At 44.1% G+C, this 22,778-nt stretch overlaps 1 protein-coding gene and 1 non-coding gene across 2 annotated transcripts; both read left to right on the top strand.

Annotated features, from left to right (window-relative positions):
• The first annotated feature begins 1,681 nt into the window (after window positions 1–1,681).
• On the top strand, window positions 1,682–22,689 carry LOC114685307 (cytochrome P450 2B1-like). Its single transcript, XM_028859896.2, has 9 exons — window positions 1,682–1,891; window positions 12,304–12,466; window positions 12,616–12,765; window positions 14,643–14,803; window positions 15,502–15,678; window positions 16,127–16,268; window positions 17,862–18,049; window positions 18,220–18,361; window positions 21,114–22,689. Exons 1-9 carry the CDS (start codon window positions 1,721–1,723, stop codon window positions 21,293–21,295), a joined length of 1,476 nt encoding a protein of 491 aa, XP_028715729.1. The 5' UTR covers window positions 1,682–1,720; the 3' UTR covers window positions 21,296–22,689.
• Window positions 8,145–8,251, top strand: LOC114685313. The gene has a single exon (XR_003733452.1). It is a non-coding gene; the product is annotated as a U6 spliceosomal RNA (small nuclear RNA).
• Window positions 22,690–22,778: the final 89 nt, after the last annotated feature.

Here is a 22,778-nt window from a genome sequence, read left to right as displayed (position 1 = left end):
TTGTGATTCTGGAAGTACTTATTTCCAAGAACACAGCACTGGTATCTGGTGAGGCTCTTGCTGTTACACTCTAACACGACACAGGGGTCAGCAAATGTGACTAAGACTGAGGGAGAAACCTAAAAAGGAAACTGGACATTCTTAGCTAGCCCACCTAGCTGTAATACACAGACTAAGATGGTCTCTGCATCTTTCTGCAGAGTCTATGGAATGGTGGCAGGGGGTAGAGTCACTGTGAGAGAAAGATAGGAAGAGAGAGGGTTGGAGAGCTTCATGACTTATGAAGACAGCCAGGAGGACAAAAGGAACCATTTGTCATTAGTCACAGCAATCAGAGACTATTTAGTTAGGGTTTCTATTTCTGTGACAAAACACTGTGACCAAAAGCAACTTGTGGAGGAAAGGGTATATTTTGCTTGAATTCCCACTTTATAGTTCATCATTCAGGGAAGTCAGGGTGGGAACACAAGGCAGGAACCTGGAGGCAGGAGCTCATGTAGAGGCCAGGCAGGGGTGCTACTTACTGGCTTGTTCCCCATGGCTTGCTCAGGCTACTTTCTTATAGAACCCAGGACCACCAGCCTAGTGATGGCATCACCTAAAGTGGGCTGGGTTCTCTCCATCAATCACTAATAAAGAAAATGCATTACAGGCTTGCCTGCACTGCGATTTTAGGGATGTATTTTCTCAACTGAAGTTCCTTCCTCTCAAATGACCCTAACTTGTATCAAGTTGACATAAAAGCTAGCCAGTCCAGACACCCAGAGGCCCCAACAGTTCCTCTGCCAGGTTTCAGCCTCTCTTTCCTCCTAGCTCCCAAGCCTTCCCAATTCTGAATCTCTTGCCTCTAATTTCTTCTCCTTCTTTTTCTCCCATCTGTGGTTGTCAAGGGCCAGAGAGTACAATAGGGATTCTGGAGAAATTATTTCTGCTGCCCCTCAAGGACTCGGGGTGGGGAATGCATTGACGCACAGAGATGCTCACAGGTCCATGCAACACTGTTCTTGTCACTTAAATGTAATCACATACATATATGAAGCTAAGAACATAGAGAAAAGCTTCAGCAATTTAAGATTATACATGCAAACACACCACAGACATGCAGGATAGACTAGCAAACACGTCTAGTCTCAAACACAGAAACACACATCTGGCACATTCATATTAGAAATGACCAGCTGGGTGGTGGTGGTGCACACCTTTAATCTCTGCACTTCGGAGGCGGAGATGGCAGATCTCTGTGCATTCTAGGCCACCCTGGGCTACAGAGTGAGTTTCAGGACAGTCAGAGCTACACAGAGAAATCCTGTCACAACACGAAAACAAAAACAAAAACAAACAAATGAAAAGAAATGGCCTTTCACTATAAAAAGCATACAGTGCACACACACAGGTCCATGCTTGATTAAATAAACAGACAAAACTGAGCTGACATGTGCATACTCACCCCCAGAAATCGAGACACATTATTCCCTATGCCCTTTTGTCCTGTGTATCTGTTTCATGGTGATCTTGCCAACATCTTAGGGTGGGGCAAGGAGATAGGGAGTGAGCAGGTCACCAGCAGCCCAAGCAGGAAGCAGGGGTGCTCACACTCCTGGACAGTGATGAGATGGGAGGCGGGAACAGCTCAAGTTGCATAACTAGGTGGAGAGGCAGGCTCAGCATAAAAGGTCCTGCTGGAGTGTGCAGTGAAGCTGCCAGTGGCCAGACCGGGACTATGGAGCCCAGTGCTCTGCTCCTCCTCACTCTCCTCGTGGGCTTTGTACTGCTCCTGGTCAGGGGCCACCCAAAAGCCCGTGGCCACCTCCCACCAGGACCACATCCACTGCCCCTCCTGGGAAACCTCCTGCAGATGGACAGAGGAGGCCTCCTCAACTCCTTCATGAAGGTGAGACTTATATGGGGCCTTTGTGTGGGCTTGTCCTTGCTTTTGTGCATGGAGATCCCTCAGAGGGATGAGCAAGTGACTCCTTCCAGGCCATAGGTTCAGTTGGGAAAGCTGCTGAGTGGAAGGTGGGATGCTGATTGGTGATGATGGGCAGGCATGTCCTCACTATGGTGGAATCCTGTGGGGGCAATGTGCTTGGAGTGTGGAAGGTGTAGAGCCATTGAGGTGTAAGTGTGTAGAATTTCACTCCGTGGGGCTTGTCTGTTCCAGAAGAGAAAGAAAAATGTCAGAGGCAGTTGGCAGGTTTTGCTCCTGCCAGCAAAAGAGAGAGCAAAGACTAGCTTGAGGTGTTCAGGGACAAAGGGGAAGAGAGGCAGGGCAGGAGGAGGGGCAGAAGGGAGTGTTTATCAGTTTATTGCAGCAGCTAGCATTGTATTTACCAGTCTCTGCACAGAAGCTTCACATTGGGGATTTCACCACTTTCTTGCTAATAATTCATCAACATCTATGCTCCTACTTTCCATGAGAGAGTTGCAGCAGTGATTGTAAGTCCCACTCCTCTGTCCCTCCCCATGGCTCTGGAGATCTTCCTCTTGACCTTGTATTTGTTACCCCCTGGTTTTTTAAAAGACCCCCCTCCAATAAATGGCAAATTTAACTATTTTACTTAATATTTTGAGACAAGGTCTCCCCGTGCTTTTAAGGTTGGCTTCCAACACATGATTCTCTTGCCTTAGCTTCCTGAATGAAATGAGAAGTATGTATCACCACACCCTGACACACGTGTTTTAAACAAGTACTTCCCACATGTTAGAAAACTCAAGTCAACATCCTATTTATTTTAGTTTTAAAAAATCCTTTGACAGTTTAACATCTGCATATACTGGATCTCGGCCATTTGTGACCTCCCTTTTACCCCTCTCTCCTCCCTCTTTTTCCTACAGAACCTCTTCTTTTTGCCAACAAGACTCTCCAAGCTTTAATATCCACTTGTTCCCCCCAGTAAGTCCAATTAGAGTCATTCAGAGGGGGCTTATGTGGGGCTTGTTGCTTGGAGATCACTTTGCACAAAGAGAAAGGATGCCTTCTAGGCTCTAGGTTCAGGTGGGAAGGTTGGTGAGGAAAAGTCAAGATGCTGACTTCTGCTTGGTGTGGTTGGGGCTCAATTCTTGGACTGTGAACATCTCATGAGTGACTACACCACTACAGAAATTTACCTTCCCCCAGCAGCACTAACTGCCCACAGACCCACAGTGAGGGGTGGTAGCATTCTGTCTCAGTGTGAAATGCTGCATCTTTCCCCTGCAGGGACAGTGATGTTAACGATATGAACACACAGGGTCTAGGAAATGTGCAGACAGCAGGAAATTCCAGCATATACCAGCTCTGATGTGACGGTTGGTTATCTTTGTAACTATATATTTTGAACAATAAAGAGTCCTATGTTCCCCTTCAAGAATGATAGTGGCAGCATTGAGCAGCAGAGCTGCATTCCTGACACCTGGGAGCTGACAGACTAGTTTGAGATGTAGAATAAACATACAAAAGTTAATTAGCTAAGTTGCCTGTTCACGTGCCTGATACAGAACACAGGCAAAGCAAAATGGCTTTCCTCTCAAAGGTTTATTTTTACTCTATGTGTATGAGTGTTGCCTGCATTTATGCATGCATAGCACATGCATGCTTGGTGCTCCAAAGGGTGTAGGATTCCCTGGAAATGAGTTACTGATGGTGTAAGTACCAAGTGAGTTCTGGGAGCTGAACCCAGGTCCTCTGCAAGAACAGCATGTGCTTTTAAACCCTAAGTCATTTTTCCAGTCTAGTAAGGACTAGAAAGCTGCTGATGGAAGTTCTGCAAGTGGCTGCACCAAGGTCAGGGAAGTAAGCACACCAGCTCAATAAGGTGATGATTTTCCTCCCTAGATCAATAAGGGGATGATTATTCCTCCCTAGAGCAATAAGGGGATGACCATTCCTCCCATCTGCTTATCATGGTTTAATGAACCAGTCTTCTCCAGGGCTTGTCTCTTGGCTGAAGTTTGAAGGGCCCAGCTGAATTAACTCTTAAGGGAGGAGTCAATCTTTGGAGTAGGTAAGAATATCCCGTGGCCACTCAGGACCAAAGGGAGGAGGGAGGAAGAAGGAGAGAGGAGAGAGGACAGAGGAGAGAGGAGAGAGGAGGGAAACAGGAGTAGGGAAGCAGGAGGAGGGAGGAGTCTATTCTAAATTACTTTTAAGGCTCCTAAACATTCTTCTCTTAAGAATGGAGAGGCCAAAATAATTGGGAGATGTGCTGAAATTTGATGATGGAACATTTCCAAAGCTGTTCAGTGAGGGTCAGTGTCTGGACTGGTTTCAGTCACATGTAGCCCCAGGCAGAAATGCTCATTTAGGAGAAGACGTAAGAAGGACCTGGGTGGTTGTGGAGGGGTGCTGCCCCACAGTTAGGAGCACTGGCTGCTCCTTCATGGACCCAGTTTTGGTTCCCTGCACCAAAAATAAATCACTCCTACTTGTAACTGCAGTTCCAGTGGATCTGGCTCCCTCTTTGGGCCTTTGAGGGCACTGCATGCGAGTGTTGAACTTTCATACCTGCAGGTGTAACACTCACACAAAGTCCATGATACTCCCTTGGTAGGCTCACAAGAACATGCATCTGTGTCTGCTCACTGGGCTCTTCGTCAGGCTTTTCAGTGTGGCCTCTGAGGCTTGATTCAAGAGTGGTGGACCTGGGATCTATTTTCAAATGCTTTGATAGTTGTTGGGTGTCTAGAGTCACAGCCTGGGTGTGACTGCTAAGGTCCTGGAGTTCGACCACCTGTTTTATCCTCACAGGAACATCTTTAGAGTCCCATCTTATTCTCATCAGAACCTAGGGAAACCCACTGTTATCATGGAAACTGGTGTTAGGAACAGACTCAGGAGGAACGCAAGGGCAATCTTATCAGAATTTGAGATTAAAAACATCAGGGCAGGCAAGTGGCACATCTTGGCAGCTGCTGGAAGAGGAAGGTGGGTGAGAGAAATAGAGGAATCCATGCTGTTTGTAAGCACCCATGTGGTGAAAAATGAGTGGGTGAGCTTCAGAAAAAGAGAGGACAGCTCAGAGTGTAGGGAAAGCACACCCAGCCTTTGGTCGGTATCTGAAGAACAAGAGATAGAAAGGAAGTTTTGGAAGAGTCATGATTTTCTGAAACAGGACTCAGAAGAGGAGGTGGGTCTCATGATACAGGTACTATAGTGCTTCCTTATGGAAGTTCTGCAAGTGACTGCATAGAATTTTGAAAGAAAAGTTATTATTATTATTATTATTATTATTATTATTATTATTATTATTATGTGTCTGTTTGAGTGTATGTTTACTTTGTGTATGGATGCCCACACCTTTACATAGAGGCCAGATGGTGACCTTGGTTGTCCTCTATCATTCTCTGTCTATTCCTTTGAGGTAGGGTCTCTCCCTTAACCTGAGTCTTGCATTGTCTTAGCTAGGCTGGAAACCAGCAAGCCCCACCATCCTCCTGTCCCCACCTCCACTTTGGAGGTGGGGCTATGGGTGTGCTTGGGACACCAGGCTTATAACTGTGGACTGGGGTGCAAATCCCAGTCATCATGTAGCAGCAAGTGTTCCAGACCACTGAGCTACCTCTCCAGCTTCACTTATAATTTAAAATGATTCATTTTTGATTACTTTTTATTTTGTGTGTAAGAATGTTTTTCCTGCACATATGTCTGTGCACCATGTGTGTACCTGGTGCCTGCAGAGGTCAAAAGAGGGCATTACATCCCCTGGAACTGGAGTTAAAGATAGTTGTGAGCTCCCATGAGGGTGCTGGGAACCAAACCTAGATCCTGTGCATGAGATTTTTAACCTCTGAGCCATCTCTCCAACTACTCCAGTTTTAACTTTTGAGCTATGATATTGTTGAAGTTGATCATCAGCCTTTCTAATGCTACGACACTTTAATACAGTTCCTCAGGTTGTGGTGACCACCACCCATGGAATTATTTTTGTTGCTGCTTCATAACTGTATTTATGCTACTGTTATGAATCATAATGTAAAAATTTGTTTTCTGTTGTTCTTAGGTGGCCCTGTGGAAGGATCACTCAATCCCGAGGGGTTGAACCCACAGATTGAAAACCAATGCTCTACAAGAGCACCCCTCAGTGAATTTTCAAATCAAACACATTATTATCATCAATGTGCAGATCAGCTCACATTAAGATTGGTCCCTGTCTTGTACCCTATAGTTACTACCCTTTCACTATTCTGACTCTGGGGGTTGACTTTACCTGTGTTAAAACTTCATTAGGATTACAGCAAATGTAAGCAGAAAGTTGCTTTTATGATAACATTAAGTGTGTGATCATTTCTAACATTGTCCTGATAGGCAGGATTTTATTTTGTTGATGCACAAAATTCTCTGGTGTGGACTCACCACTGTTGCATGTAACATTTTATTAAGAAGGCTTCCTTCTAGGAATAATCTGGTTCATTCAATTGGTGAATATGTGTATACATTTTTGTTGTACAAGTACTTGGAGGTGAAGTTTCTCTGTATGTTTATATTCAGCTTCAAAACTTATAGCTGATTCCCCATAAAGGATGATTCTCTACTCACAGATTCAACTAGCTGTGGATTGAAAATACTTAGTAGAAATGCATTTGTGGCTAAGTGTGGCTCACATCTGCAACCCCAGCCCTTCAGAGACTGAGGCAGGAGAATGACAAATTTGAGACAACTTAAACTACATGGTGTGTCCCAGGTCAGCCTGGTCTATATAGTTTTAAGATCTTGTCTTAAAACATAAACACATGTAAATCACACATGTATAGAGTTTCCTTCTTAGCACTTTTCATAAATAGCATCAGGTCTTGACCATTTTCATAGCCTTTCATTTCTATTAGCTGTATTGCAATCTAGAGTGAAATAAAGGTTGTGAGAGGATGAGGTGGGTTATGTGCAAACACTGCACCATTCTCTTCAAGGGCTTTCAGCACTTGAGGTTTGTGACATTCTTGGGATCAATTTTCTGAAGATGACCAGGTATTTTCCAACAGTGTGTGCTGCAGTCATGACTCACATTCAGGTCCATCGCTAGGTGACTATCACTTTCCCTTCTCATGTAACCCAGTGGGTAGGTCAGGACCATTCTCTAGAACATTGTGAGAAGCCATTAGACAAGTTGTCACTGGGTCACAGGAAGCATGATTCTTGATTGAGATTCCAGAGCTGTCCAGACTGAAGAGTATCAGCAAGGACCTATATCTGTATTTACATATATATAAATATAAACATCCATATCATATCCATATCTGTAGCTGGAGTTTTTCCAGTCCTGCCCAGCCATGTGGTTAGGATGAATCTCTCCTACCTGCATCCTGCAGCCACTTGGTCCCAAGTAAACACACAGAGGCTTATATTACATACAAAATGTAAGGCCTATATGTCAGGCTTCTTGTTAGCTAACTCTTATAACTTAACTCAACCCATTTCTATTAATCTATATTGTAGATGTACGGTCTTGTTAAATAAGAAACACAGAGCCAATACAGAGATGAAAGCCCAAGAGGTCAGAGCTAAAAACCTTACCCTTCACTGCTGCTGTTGTCCTCTTCAGCCAGAGAACTACTTCCTGTCTGTTTGTCTTTTTTATAGACTTTCTATTCTGCCTTCTCATTGGTTGTAAACCCAACCACATGACCTCCTCGTCACTGCCCGTCTGTACAGACCTCCAGGTCTTCTATGGTTGGTATTGAGATTAAAGGCGTGTGTCTCCATGCTGGCTGTATCCTTGAACACACAGAGATCTGCCTAGCTCTGCCTACCAAGAGCTGGGAATAAAGGTGTGCACCACCACAGCCCAGTTTCTGCTTTGGCTTGCTATTAGCTCTGACCCCCAGGCAACTTTACTTATTAACATACAAATCAAATCACATCTCAGTAAAATTAAAATATCACCATACTATATGTTGCCTTTTAGCTGTGGCATTGCTCATCTGAGGGCATCTTGTTGCTCCTTGGGTGGTGGGCTGGCATCTCTCCCATCTCATCTCTCTCTTTCCTGTATCTCTGTTTGGATTTCCTACCTGCCTCTAGGCTGCCTTGACATAGGCCAAAGTAGCTTATTTATTAGCCAACTAGAACAACATATATTCACAGCATACAGAAAGACATCCCATAGAACTTCCCCATTTCTGTCTAACCAAAAGACGGTTTTAACTTTAACATAGTAAAATTACATAGAATAGTGATTGCTTCGTCAGCACATATACTAAAATTGGAATGATACAGAGAAGATTAGCATGGCCCCAGTGCAAGGATGGCGCTCAAATTTGTGAGCATTCCATATTTTTTAAAAAAATACATGTAAATAAGACAGTTATCAAACAAGAATTAGTTATAATATCTAGTCTATTTGTATTTGGCAAAATTAAAGAAACTAGGCTATCAGCTGTCCTATATTTGTGAGTTTAAAGTTTTATATCCAATTTTATCTTTTATCATAGCCAGGGAAAATTATAATTATAACTATCTAGTCTTCAACTCCATCAAAGACCCCAGAAGAATATAATATTACCTGAGTAAACAGGAAGTGAATTGCAAGCAACTTCCATAATTATAGAAATTACTGAGATATCTGGCTGCCTGGACAGTCATCCAAAGTTTTTCAGCACCACTGGGGCATTGATCTTCAGCCTACAGGCCTAGCATCTCTGGCAGACTTTTTAGTGAAGCAAGAAAGTCAAAGGATTATCTCGCCTATTGTCAAAGTTCACCAGTTGCTTCTCCCTGTGTCCTGAAGAATCTCTGGCAGTCTCCTCTGTGAGGTAGGAACCTAAAGAAGGAGCTCACCCTGTTTAGGCAAAGTTTAGTGGTCACTTTCTCATGGGACCTGCATGTCCAGTCTATACCACATATTGTGAAGCAGTCCAGGCAAGAGCAGTTTCTTGCCCAAATGGCAGTTTTGCCAACAAGAAGAAGATAAACTCCATATGGAGTGTCTTTTATGCTCAACTTCCTCTTTAAAGTAAGTGAGACATGTCTCACTGTCCAGAAAAGTCTAAGTTTTAAAACATTTTATATGCCATATTCTGTAATTCTTTGAAGTGTTTGAAGATTACCTACCTAATTGAAAAATACCTATGTATATCTAGAAAACTTAACTAACATGACTACTTATTAATCTGTATTTCTCAACTATACACTACAATTTCAAATGAGCAGCACAAATATAGTACCCAAAACAGGAGTAGAAATACATACAATATAACAAAATTTTTCTTTATTTTGCACCAATAAACAAAACAACTTCAAACTGGCATCAATAAACCAAAATCCATAGCAATGTAAAACATTTAAAATAAGTTGTTGCTCTTTAAGTGCCCTGAATAACCTACCCTTTAATTCTATCATGTCTATACTATGCCATTTTCTTCTTTAGGAAGAGTTTGCATTCATAATCAACCACTTTTAAGTAAAAATAAACATTTATAAACAATATTTTAGAAATTTGGGCATAGCTTTTCATACTACTTCCTGCTGATTGGGGGTGATGGCAATCTTATGGGAATCTTGAGAAAATGAAGAATCATAGTTAAATCTGGGCTGTAGCAGTCTGTGAGGCTGTATCAACCTCTCAGAGGGTCTTGGTTGATCAAACCATGTTAGCCTGGAAGCAGTCCATGGGTTCTCATCTTCTGTGGAAATAAAAGCAGAACATCTTTTCCAAAGTAATATATCCTTAGACATGAATTTTGAAGTCAAGATACCTTTAAAATATACATGCTGGTTTAATTCAGCAGTCTTTACAATCAAATGTCTCTCTCCAATTAAAAATCCCAAAGACAATACAATCGAGGTTCTCTGTATAAATGTTATCTTTATGTGGATTGACTTTTATATTACTTTTACTGTCTCTTTAAATACTTTATTTTTTAAAACTATTTATTTCATTATATAACTGCATATGCTCTTTTATCTCTCTCTTCTAAGCCTATGTACATTTTTACATACATTTTAAACCATTTAGAGTTTTATATCATCTGAATCTGTCTTGTTGTGAATGTATAATCCCTCTTTGACCAGGAGCGATTTTAAGCTGTTAAGCTGCATGGTGACTTTGGCTGTTGCCTCCACTCCCAACCCCCAGCTTCTCAACACGGTGGAGGTATGATTACCACCAGCTCTGGGATCCATGCTCACCATGATTCTGGGAAGCAGTGTGTCTATGCCTCCATCCAGCAGTGTATAACCCAGAATTCCACCCCCAGTGTTTTGTCTGTACTACCAAAAGCTAAATCCACCATGCATCACACTGCATGGCTTAGAGACACCTCTGTGTACCATGACCGGAATCTGCCATGCTGTAGGTCAAGCCCACACAGCTGTGAACCTGACATGCTGTAGCTCAAGCATGCATGTTGTAGCATCTGTATGTCATGACTTGCCTGAGAGACTCAACGAGGAAGCTGCACTTGACTCCATTTTAGAATCCATTTTTATAGTCTTTTCAGGTTTTGGGTAGAAATTCTTGCCCCACATTGGGTGCCAAAATGTAGCCTGAGGTTTCTCCAGTCCTGCCTGGCCCTGAGGTTGGGATGAATCTCTCTCACTCACACCCTTCACCTGCTTGGTCCAAGTAAACACACAGAGGTTTATATTACTTACAAACTGTATGGCCTATGGGTCAGGCTTTATGTTAGCTAGTTCTTACAACTTAACCCATTTCTATTAATCTATATATTGCCAAGTGGCTGTGGCATTAGTGGTCTGCAGGGATCTTGTTGGAGGTGGGCTGGCATTTCTCCAATTCTGCCTTTCTCTTCCCTGTATCTCTGTTTGGATTTCCCACCTGCCTCTAACCTGCCTTGCCATAGGCCAAAGTAGCTTATTTATTAGCCAACTAGAGCAACACATATTCACAGCATACTAGAAGATATCCCACAGCACATATCAGAGTCTATATCCATATCTGTTTTTGAAGCAGCAGGTTAAGCAACCCCCCACCCATGAGAATTTACTTCAAACACTTGAGAAATAAAAATAAAGCTCTTTAATAATGCACATCTGGTTCTGACCAACATCCTAGAGAAACTAGCCTCAAAGAAACATTTTTAACAACTTGTGTAGATCTTGGACACTAACTCCATATGTGTTGTCATCTGCAAATATCTTGGATTCCATCAGACTTTGAGCAGTTACACATATTTCATAGAGATAGGAACTGGAAGCTGGTCTATTTCAGATAAGTGGAGATTTATAGAATAGATATCATCACCATTTTTTTTAAAGTAGACCAGTGTTGTTCCTTTTGAATCACATTGCTTGTGTCTCAGTCATTGTTCTGTTGCTGTGAAGAGAAGCCATGACCAAGGCAGCTCTAATAAGAAAGTATTTAGTTCATTATCATCATGACAGGAACATGACAGCAGGTATGGCAGGTGCTGGAGCAGTAGCTGAGAGCCACATCCTGATCTGTAGGCAGAGAGAAAAACTCTAGGCTTAGCATGGGCTTTTGAAACTTCAAAGCCCATCCTCAGTGACACACTTCCTCCAACCAGGCCACATCTACCAATCCTAATCTTTTCAACCTGGTGACCAAGCATTCAAATACATGAAATTATAGAGGGCCATTCTTATTTAAACCACCACACTGGTGCTCTCCTACCCTCCTGGCAGAATTACACTCTTCCTGATAAGAGAAACAGGACTTAATGATGATTGTTAGCCAGTGCTATCCCCTTTGAACTGCCCAGTAGAGCCATGTTCTTTAATATGGGAATGGAGCCTAATTCACAACTAACTTAACAAACAAATATTAGCAGAAATACATTCTCAGAAGCCTAAACTACAATTATCTTCAAGGTACAATATTTTTCCTACAGTTTCTAACAAGTCTGGCTGTCTTACTACTTATCAACCAGTCATATGAGAGGGAGCACTGCCTTAGCTAAACCCTACCTTGTGCAGCTTAGTATTTCCTAAGCAAGTTTACTGCCGAATCCTCTGTAATGTTAATTCATTACTCTCAGTTTTCCTACATCATATTTTTATATTGTTTATTTTTTCAATACCCGTTCTCATGTAGCCCCAGGCTTGCCTCCACCTCAACAGCAGCAAGAGATGATCTTGAACTCCTGATCCACCTCATTTACTTTCCCAGTGCTGGGCTGATAGCAAGAGCCACCCGCCCACAGCCATACTGTAATGCAGTGCTGCTCAGATCATCTAGCATCCATGCAGACTTCCATGGTGGTGGATTGACCCTGAAATTGCTGGGTCCTCAGAAGGGGAAGGGTGGTCAGGGTAGCGCTTCCTATGTATCACTTTGTATCTAAGTGTTTTCACAGGGTAGCAACAACGTCTGCATTGACTAACAACAATCCTGGTACTTTTATGCTTGGTAGCTTCGAGAAAAATATGGAGATGTGTTCACAGTGCACCTGGGACCGAGGCCCGTGGTCATGCTGTATGGCACAGAGGCCATAAGGGAGGCGCTGGTGGACCAAGCTGAGGCTTTCTCTGGCCGGGGGACAATTGCTGTGGTTAGACCAGTCTTCAAGGACTACGGTAGGAGTCTCAAAGTTTGGCTTGAGGTGGGCTGGAGAAGGGGCCCAGAGAGAGGAGAATCTGATGGAAGGGTGGGCACGGGGTGGGAAAGGACCCAGGTTTCTTTGAACTTCCTCTATAACTCCCCCATGCTCCCCCTACTTTCTTAGGTGTGATCTTTGCCAATGGGGAACGCTGGAAGACCCTTAGGCGATTCTCTCTGGCCACTATGAGAGACTTTGGGATGGGAAAGCGGAGTGTGGAGGAGCGGATTCAGGAGGAGGCCCAATGTCTGGTTGAGGAGCTCCGGAAATCTCAGGGTGAGTCCAGGAGAATGGGCATGAAGGAAGATGGTGATACAGAGACCTGAGTGCACAGTCAGAGAAAGAGAAGAGACACCCATGGGCAGAGAAAGAAATACACACACAGACACACCAAAAAGACATACACAGAGACACACACACAGACATACACACACAGAGAGACATACACAAACATATACACAGACACACACACACACAGACACACACAGACACACACACACACACACACACACACACACACACACACACACACACTGGGGAGAGGATGGAGAATGAGGTAGGGGGAGTGAGAAATACAGAAAGACAGGGAAAGAGATGTGAATTTCACAGTGTCCAAGAATGACTCAGAGACATAGATTGAGAGAATTGCATGCAGGCTACTTACGTTCAGGGAAATTGATGCCTGGGTTAAGAATATGTGTCATCTGGTGTGATGGCACAAGCCTGTCCTCCCAATTCTCAGGGTGCTGAGACAGGAGGATCATAAATTCAAAGCCAGTTTGGCTACATCATGAAATCTTGTCTCAGAGAGAAACCGTGGTCGACACAGTGGGTGCAGGTCAGGCTTGCTGGGCTTGCTTGGCACACACACAGTTCCCAGCCTGATCCCAACACCACAACATTGCCATGGTGCTGCATGCTGGTAATCTTGGTATACCTGAGGTGGAGGCAGGAGCTTAGAGTTTGGAGGTCATCCTTGACTTTATACCAAGTTCAAGGGCGTCTTGATCACGTTAACCAGTCTCAAAACACGGTCTATGTCCAAGGCAGGGGTTAGAAGCAGGGAACTGTGTTCTTTCCTTGTGGATATCCTGATGAGTGGGGTGGTGAGCAAAGATGGGGTGTTTTAGTTTGTGGCAGTCATAGGCACTTCTGGGTACTTATAGAAACTTCACAACAGGGCATCCTGATGACATAGTCTGTTTTTACCACCTCATTCCTTTAAATCTGTGTTTGTCATCTCTTTTAAGATTTCTGAGGAGACTCTGAGAGGTCCATGCAGAGACTGGAAGGGAACAAAAGGAAATCAAGAGATTAGAAAGGAGAAATCAGGGTAACAGAGAATGGGAAGCTGAGATGGAGCTTGAAGGACCAAATAGAAGAGAAAATCTGGGGGAGCAGGTGTGAGGGGAATAGAGTGGGGAGGAAAATAGGTACGGGGAGGGAAAAGAGAAAGACAGAAATGCTGAGAGACCTTTAGACAGGATATAAAGGCTGACAAGCATCAGGGAAAGATCTTCAGAGGAATCAGAGACAGCAGACAGGCCAGACCTAGAGAGAGGGGTAACAATGGCCTAATATTCCTGGGCTGACAACATCCCTCCCACCATGAGGGCCCATGAAGGAACCAGGAACTAAAGGCAGCAGGCACTCGGTGTTGATGGTTCTTGGAACACCACAGAGCCTAGAATAGAAGGAATGGAGGAAGACTCAAAGATGAGACTTCTAAATCCACACAGGCACCCCCACACCGTTCTCTGAACCATTCCTGCTAGTGGGAGTCAGCTGTGGGCTCAGAGTCAGAATGTTTTCCTGGGAGGAGGTGCACAGTGGAGACTACATTACACATGCTCTGCTTCTCAGCTCCCTGGGTCTGATCCTGGTCCCAGTCATGAGGAGCTGTGTTACCTTGGTGAAGTTAGCACCCATCTCTGTGTATGCTAATAGCATTGCATCTTATGTATAATTTTGAGAAGAAATTCAAATAAAATGTTGTATGCAATCCTGAGTGCAGGGCTTGGTTCCGTATGTCCAAATGGGGTAGCAGCAGTTGGTAGTGAGTAGAGAGTAGTGGGGACTGGTTTACAGAGATGGGGCCAAAGCCCAATGTTCCCTTGATGCCATGTCTCCTGAACTGCATGCACATTCTCCAGGAGCCCCCGTGGACCCTACCTTCCTCTTCCAGTGCATCACAGCTAACATCATCTGCTCCATTGTCTTTGGAGAGCGCTTTGACTACAAAGACCGCCAGTTCCTGCGCCTGCTGGACCTGTTCTATAGGTCCTTCTCTCTCATCAGCTCATTCTCCAGCCAGGTCAGTGGATGGCAAGAGAGGAGCATCCAGGGCAGAGGAAAGAAGAGGTTTCTCTGTGGGTGAAGAAGGGAGTGTCTTAGGGCTGGAAGACAAAGGCAGAGACAACATGGAGAGACAAGAAGCCTGAAGCCTGGAGGGCAAGGACGAGGGTCAGATGTTAAGTAGGGTGGAGAAACCCTAATGCAGAAATACCAAGTCATCCAGACATGAGAAAATGATGACATGGGGGCTGTGGCTGTAGCTAAGAGGGTAGAGGACTTGTCTATGGTATGAATCCTGGGGTTCATCCCTAGCACAAATTAAACCAGGTTTGGCGGTACATGTGTGCAATTCCACTACATGGGACATCAGAATTCAAGGCCATCTTTGGATAAATATTGAGTTTGAGGAGAGTCTGAAAGACATGAGACCCCGATTGAAAAAAACAAAAACAAAATGATGGCTTAGGAGAGTGAGAGAGAATACAATACAAGTGCTGGAGAAAGACTCAGAGAAACAGGCTGAGAGCATGCTATGTGTGTGTGTGTGTATGAGAGGGGAAATGAAGGAAAGAGAAGATGAGCAAAGGAGTGGGGGAGGGGAGGGGAGAGAATGGAAGGAGAGAGGGCAGAACCTTGTGAAATATGGGGACCTAGGAACACAGCCTATTCCTTGAGGCCTGATAGCTCCAGGTCACCTCCTGACCTTTTTTCCTGCAGGTGTTTGAGCTCTTCTCTGGTTTCCTGAAGTACTTTCCTGGAGCCCACAGACAAATCTCCAAAAACCTTCAAGAAATCCTTGACTTCGTTGGCCAGAGTGTGGAGAAGCACAGGGCAACCTTGGACCCCAGCAATCCAAGAGACTTCATCGATACCTACCTTCTACGCATGGAGAAGGTAAGTCCTGCATGAATGAGAGAAGTGATGGGCGAGAGTGAAGGCTGGGGATGTGAGCAGAGGAAAAGGGGGGCAGAGGATGGGGAGGAGAGATAGGAAGTGGAGTGGAGGAGATGCAGAAGAATCTAGAAATTGAAGGCTAGAGAAAGGGAGGAGAAAATGAAACAGGGAGAAAGAAAGCTGTGTAAGAAACACAGGGCAAGGGACAAAAAGCAGAAAAGACCTCAGAGGAAGAAAGAGCCTGGGAGACAAAACTTGATAAACTATCAGAGAGCAAAGTTGAGAGAGAGAAGGAGACAGAACAGGGAGTAAGTGACATTGTCGAGGACTGAGAAATGCCTTGTGGTCCATATAGTGTGAGACAGAAGATCAGTTCCCAGGATGTGTGAGCATCTCCCTGTAAGGATCCAGTCATCCTGACCTTCGCTTCTCTCCCATCTGGAACCAGGAGAAGTCCAACCAACAGACGGAGTTCCATCACGAGAACCTCATGATCTCTGTACTGTCTCTGTTCTTTGCTGGCACTGAGACCAGCAGTACCACGCTCCGCTATGGCTTCCTGCTCATGCTCAAATACCCTCAAGTTGCAGGTGCGCCACAGGCGGTCAGTTGGGTGATCTTATAGCTCCCCTTTGGTTGTGGAGATTTGTGTGGATGAGAGATACAGGGGCCTCTTACAACTGGAGCTCTGAAGATTTTGGACTACTTCTAAACTAGGGCAGTACTGTGGTTGTTGTGCAAATTAACACTCAGCTGGCCCATTTTCCATTTATTTCTATCACTTTAAGGTTGATCCATCCATCCACCCATCCACCCATCCATCCATCCATCCATCCATCCATCCATCCATCCATCCATCCATCCACCCTTCCACCCATCCATCCATCTATCTACCCATCCATCTTCCACCCATCCATCCATCCATCCATCCATCCATCCATCCATCCATCCATCCAACTTTCTTTCCTTCCTTCCATTTTTCTATCTTTACATCCATTTATTCATTCATCTTTCTGTCCATGCACCTGTTCATCCATCTACTCATTCTGTTCATTTACCCACCTTTCTGTCCACCAACCAACTCATGTCATCCACCTTTCTATTCATTCATTTTCATATTAATCTAAGCATCTGCCTAGCTAAACATCTATTTACTCAACCATCCTTCTATCTATCTACATATAAACACTTATTCACACACACACACACACACACACACACACACACACACACACACACACAGTACCTACCCATTTAATCATGTATCAGTCCACTGTCTAATTTTTCGTGATTACCCAACTGGCCATTTCATTCATTTATTTCAATTCATCAACTTAGTTTCCCTTTGATAGGTAGAATTGAATGAATTGTCATTGATTATGCATAAACTCATCTATTCTTCCATCAAAAGTTTTATTCCTTAATCCTTTCACTAACTAGTCTTTGAGTTTATCTTTCATCTGTCTATCCGTTATGCTTTTATCCTCTAAATGAGTCATCTGTTGACTTATGAGTTGAATACATAATCCAGTATTCAGTCTAATCATTTCATTAACTCACAAATCTGTTCCTTTATTAATTGATTTATCCTTTAATTTTATTATGTATTCATTTTACATGCATCCATTGATAGATTCATTTGCTAATCTACCTACTTCTCTGTTATATTCCTGAGGATACAGCCTCAAGTTTATAATACAATATCAGTGTAAATTTATGGCATGTGTGTGAGTGGAAGCATGTGTTTGTTAGTACTCGGGTGTATGTGTCTAACATGTGTATGTGTGTGTGTGTGTGTGTGTGTGTGTGTGTGTGTTTGTATAGAGAGACAATTCATTCCCTTGAGAAGGTGAGATTTTTATGCTTTTCTCCCTCACACTCTTACACCAACATGATTGCTCTGAAGTCTCCCTATGCAATAGCCCTTTGCTGAATTTTTCTCTTTTTTTAAATCCCTGCTGAAATGAGGTTGAAGCTCGTCAAGGAGAGCTGTGATGTAGTTTTAAGCATGGGCACAGAGAGACAGCGGCTTAAGAACAGGACAGTTGTTTGTACCCACATGTGCAGTGAGTTTCTCAGGGAGGCTCCATGATGCCCTATTTCCTGGGTTGTTGGCTTATAGAATGAAATATCATTGCTACAAAGCAGGCAAAGTAGATCCAGTGTTCCTCTTTTCTGTGCAGAGAAAGTGCAAAAGGAGATCGATCAGGTAATTGGCTCACACCGACTCCCAACCCTGGAGGATCGCACCAAAATGCCTTACACTGAGGCTGTCATCCACGAGATTCAGAGATTTTCAGATCTAGTCCCGATTGGTGTTCCACACAAAGTCACCAAAGACACTTTGTTCCGAGGGTACCTGCTCCCCAAGGTGAGACCAGCTGCCATTCCACATCTCTACTCCATGATTACTCTACACTCTCTTCATCACCAACCTCAGCCTGTTTGTGATTTCCTACACCCTGTGTTTCTCAGGGACTGACAGTTTGCAGATGGGAGTCAGGGTATGCTAATATCTTTGTGTCTCATAATGTCTCCTAGAACACTGAAGTGTACCCCATCCTGAGTTCAGCTCTCCATGACCCACAGTACTTTGAACAACCAGACACCTTCAGCCCTGACCACTTCCTGGATGCCAATGGGGCTCTGAAGAAAAATGAAGCTTTTATGCCCTTCTCTATAGGTGAGACCCACTTGTGCTTCCTTTCCCAGACACTATAGGGCAGGCTCATCCTCCTGGACACAGATAGGTCTAGGTCCCTGTTTACTGATTTATTTCAGCTGCTTTGTCTGAACCATTTTATTCACCCTGCTACAGTGCCATAAGAGTACTCTTGAATTAAAGGAGCATTCTGTCCATCAGTACTTTGGGGAATTATTTAAAAGCCTCTAAATCTGAGAAAATGCAATTTCTTAAGAACTAGCAGCAAGAACAACTGCCATCATCTATGCACACTGCTGTGAATTGGGTAGGGTCTTGATGGCCAAGGAAGCATTGACTTTAGTTGTGAGCACTGGGGAGTTGGGGCATGTCTTGACATGCTTGTCTCTGTGTGGAGTACATACTCTGGCTTGCTAAAATGTAATAGAAATAAAAATTACTACCATTTATTTGAGCAAAGAAACCATTCATGATGGATAACATCCTGAACCAGAAAACGTTCAGCGTTACAGCACCCCTTATTGTCAGCACATGGTGTCTATAGACAATAGGGAGACTGGCTCACACAGCTCAATTGTTGCCAGTTCTGCTTTTGCCTTACTTGACCTTGCTGGAGTAGTTGGCAGCCTAGGGTAGGTCAACTTCTATGAGAGACTGAGACTTCTTCATTCGAAGAATATAATCTCAAGGTATTGAGTTATGTGTTGGCTGTTGTGTTTGGTAATTTGTTAGTGCTTCCATCCAAATTTAATTCAGTCTTATGGACTCTATGAGATGTAAACATGGAAACTTTTTCTTCATGTTTTTATCTTTTGGAGAAAGGGGATTCTAGAAACAATTCATTAGCCTTTAGTTGTATTCTCATGATAGGGATGGAACCTGAGGGTAAGTTTGTTTGTTTGTTTGTAAAGCAAGTTCTCTCAGAAGAGTCCACACCTCCAGCCTCTCCTTGGTGCATTCTAGAAGATACTCTCCTGTTGTTCTTCCTCCTGTTCTCATTAACTCACTGAGGGATTTCAAGCAAGTGTTCTCTTACTTGCCATGTCTCAGCTAAGAATTGTCTAGTGTTGAGTGTCCAAGTGACTTCAAGACCCTGGGCTTAGCCTTGTTCTGGCTCTGTCCAGTAAAAGGGCTTCCTTTCCTTTTTGATCCTCCTAGTTGTAGACATGTAGGATGTGAGATATAAGTGAATTGTCTGTATGACGGTTCCAAGTTTAGAAATGCAGATTGTTGAGAAAGGGGATGTAAGAAGAAGACATGGAAGAAATGCATGAACAGATGTGGTTGGACAGAGAAGTTGGAGGGTTTAGAATGTTGGCTAGGAAGTTTAGAAAAAGCAAGCAGAAAATAATAGGTAATAAGATAGTAGTAATGGTCAGTAGAGACACAGCTTCAAGGAGACTGCTGTGGAATGCAAGCAAGACAGCAAGGAAGCTAGAGAGTGAGCAAGCAAGCAAGCAAGCCAAAAGGATATTAGAACCAAAGAGATATGAGCGGTGTCTGAATCACCAGCTCCAGGTGTGGGAACATTGTGTTGAGAGTGAGATCATCCATAAAAAGCTGCTCTGGAAAAATCTGGGTCATAAAATGATTTCCAGGAGAACCGTCTCAGAGAGATACTCCATGAATTTCTAAGCTCATGTCACCTAAGTTCTAGAAATGGGACACTCAAGGGCATAGTGTGCTTTCCCTAGACACCCCTATACAGGCACAATTTCCCAACAACTTGAGGGCACAGGCATTGCTGGGAAATCCCTCCTCTACCTGGAGGACTGAGCTGGTCAGGTGCAGAGTAAGAATCTCTGAGGTACAGGGCAGGAGGTGGAGCCTATGCCTGGGCTTTCAGGCTCCCATTGTTCTGTGGTGCTCCATGCCTGAGGTAACAAACCTTATGTCTCTGAGAATACTCTGGATGCCCCTGCCCGTTCTCAATTGTGTGAACCATTGTGTTTGGGAACTCAGTGAAGTTCATTGATCAGAAACTGAAGAAGCAAAGGAGGTAGAGAGAAAGAGAGAAAGGTGGAGGAGAGGATGGGTGACAGAGGGGACAGAGAAAGGGAAGAGACAGAGAGGCCATGCTCTGTAGTCTATCAACTTCCTGCCTCAGTCTCAAAGTGCTGCACTTGCACACATGTGCCTCCATGTCTGGCTCACCATCCAGTTGTTAATCTAAGAGTCTTTGAAAACAGTACCTTCACCCTCAGGGCAGTCCTATGCAATGGGTACCAATCCCTCACATGAGCTAGAAGGGAACACTAAAGATGTTGCATTAAACATGTGTACACATACACACTTGGCTCCTATTCTAGTACCTCTTTACAGTTCTGGAACAAAGGACTCTGATAATCCCACAAATGGTAGGAAGCTGTTGGAAGTGACCATGAGACACACACCAACAAATTGTCCTGAATTTTTGATTAATAATTGTGTATATGTTTGAAAGTATATACATGTGTGCTATGATGGGTGTATATGTCTTTATATCAAAGGACAGAGTGGGCGTTGGTTCTCTCCTTGAAACATGTGGTTCTAGAGGGTGAACTCATGTCTTCAGGGTTGATAAAAGGCTCCTTTCCATGCTAAGAAGTCTCACTGGCCCTTGCACCAAATCTTTAAGGTTTTGGGAATCTCTTACTGTTTTCCAGTTGCAGGTTTAAGGTCAAACTCGCTGTTATTCTTTGCAATCCCCAGAGTTGTCTGGGTTTAGGGATAGGACAGTCCAAAGGTTGTATATTGCCCTGGGGCTCACATGGCTCATTCTCTGTGCCTACAGGAAAGCGCATTTGTCTTGGCGAAGGCATTGCCCACAACGAATTGTTCCTTTTCTTCACCACCATCCTCCAGAACTTCTCCGTGTCCAGTCCCATGGCTCCTAAGGACATTGACCTCAATCCCAAGGAGAGTGGCTTTGGCAAAGTGCCCCCAGCATACCAGATCTGCTTCTTGGCCCGCTGATTAGGCTGTGGTGGCCAGGTGACCCCATTCCTGTTGAGAATGGCCCCATCTTTCTGCCTCTGAGAGACCTGCTGGAAACCAGGCCCTGGGTCACTGCTCACGTCATAAGACCTCACTGCAGCTTCTGCAAAGCTGGAGGTGTGTTCTTCTGCTCTGTGAATGGCACTGGGGAAATCAATCAGGTGCCTTTCTTGATGTGTGGACAGAGATATTTGGAGGCCACATCTCATACTGAATCACTCCCAACAGCCATAGTCCCCATGTGCCAGCTCCTGTAGATACATGATCTATGCCAATGGACTCTGTATATGATCTGAATACTGAATTCTATAGATTCGCCTAATATGTGTGGCTCATGTCAACAGAATCACATAGTGTGAGATCTTTGGTGTCTGGTATCTTTTACTTTACACAATATTATCTAGGTCCCTGTGCATTGCAGGCCACAGTCACAAACCTTCCTAGGCTTTTCTCTTGATCTTTCTCAGCCAAAAGCATAATTACCTTCTTTCCTGTGTCTGCCAGCAGAAGGTGTGGTCCAGATTTAGGCTGGGTCTTTCTGCCTCCAAGAATCTGATAAGAAAACCCTCATAGCTTGCCCAGCAGCTTAGGTTTTAGTTGGTACCAGATGCAGTCGAGTCAACACTCAAAAGTAGCTATCACAAGGCCCAGTCTCCTGACCTCCTGGTTACGTGTGACATCTTGGTTGTCTGGTAACTAAGGTTGTTTTCAGAAGTGCTGCTGGCTGCAAATTTCATCACATCCAGGCCAGGTTTTTGAAAGGACAACCTGTTGCCTAGTTCCCTGCTGCGTTGTGAGAACCTGGAACAGGAGGTGACTGATGCCAGGTGTTAAATATGGTGGGAAAATAATCAATAAGTAAATAAACAACTCAACACTGTGACAAAATGAGTCACTCGTTATACTTGCCCAATATGCAGCCAGACCTAGTCTGTCTCTAATCTCTGTTACTCCCCTCAGATGACCAGATTAAATCCTCGTCCCCAGACTCTCCAGACTGACCCAGTTCTGTGAGTCATCTGCTCTTGCTGACTTGTCACCTTCTGACAGAAGTGTCTGGGAACCACCCTTTGAGCAGTGTCCCCTGAAACTCAGCCTCTGCACACCACACTGCTGGGACAAGCAGGTGCTTGTGGGAAGTGTCATTTATTTAACATCATCACCTAGGAAGGTGTCTCTGGGCAGCCATTGGCCAATCAGCAGGCAGCTCTCAACTCACCTCTGAGATTCTAAATTTCCACCTTAGTCACCAAGCTCCTTGTAGCCTAGGGAGAGTTACTAGGAGCTTTGCCAAGGTAGATTCCTGGCTCACTCTCTTCCACCAACCACAGAAACAGGACAACAAACAGATCAGTCTGTCTTCAAGAAAAACAGGAATGTGCAGCATGGTAATGTAGGACCATGGCACTCTGGCTTCTCCTGAACCTTGGATCTTGGGTGGCTCCAGCTCAAGGACTGTCTG

Source organism: Peromyscus leucopus, chromosome 1 (genome assembly GCF_004664715.2).
Source record: "Peromyscus leucopus breed LL Stock chromosome 1, UCI_PerLeu_2.1, whole genome shotgun sequence".
Taxonomy (NCBI): Eukaryota; Metazoa; Chordata; class Mammalia; order Rodentia; family Cricetidae; genus Peromyscus; species Peromyscus leucopus.
Note: the sequence above shows the minus strand (reverse complement) of the source record. Positions and strands in the feature narration are given on the sequence as shown.

Coding starts and splice junctions, on each gene's coding strand:
- LOC114685307 (XM_028859896.2), top strand. CDS start 1,721: ATGGAGCCCAGTGCTCTGCTCCTCCTCACTCTCCTCGTGGGCTTTGTA. Junction 14,804..15,501: donor TCAGCTCATTCTCCAGCCAG/GTCAGTGGATGG, acceptor TTTTTCCTGCAG/GTGTTTGAGCTCTTCTCTGG. Junction 16,269..17,861: donor CAAATACCCTCAAGTTGCAG/GTGCGCCACAGG, acceptor TTTTCTGTGCAG/AGAAAGTGCAAAAGGAGATC.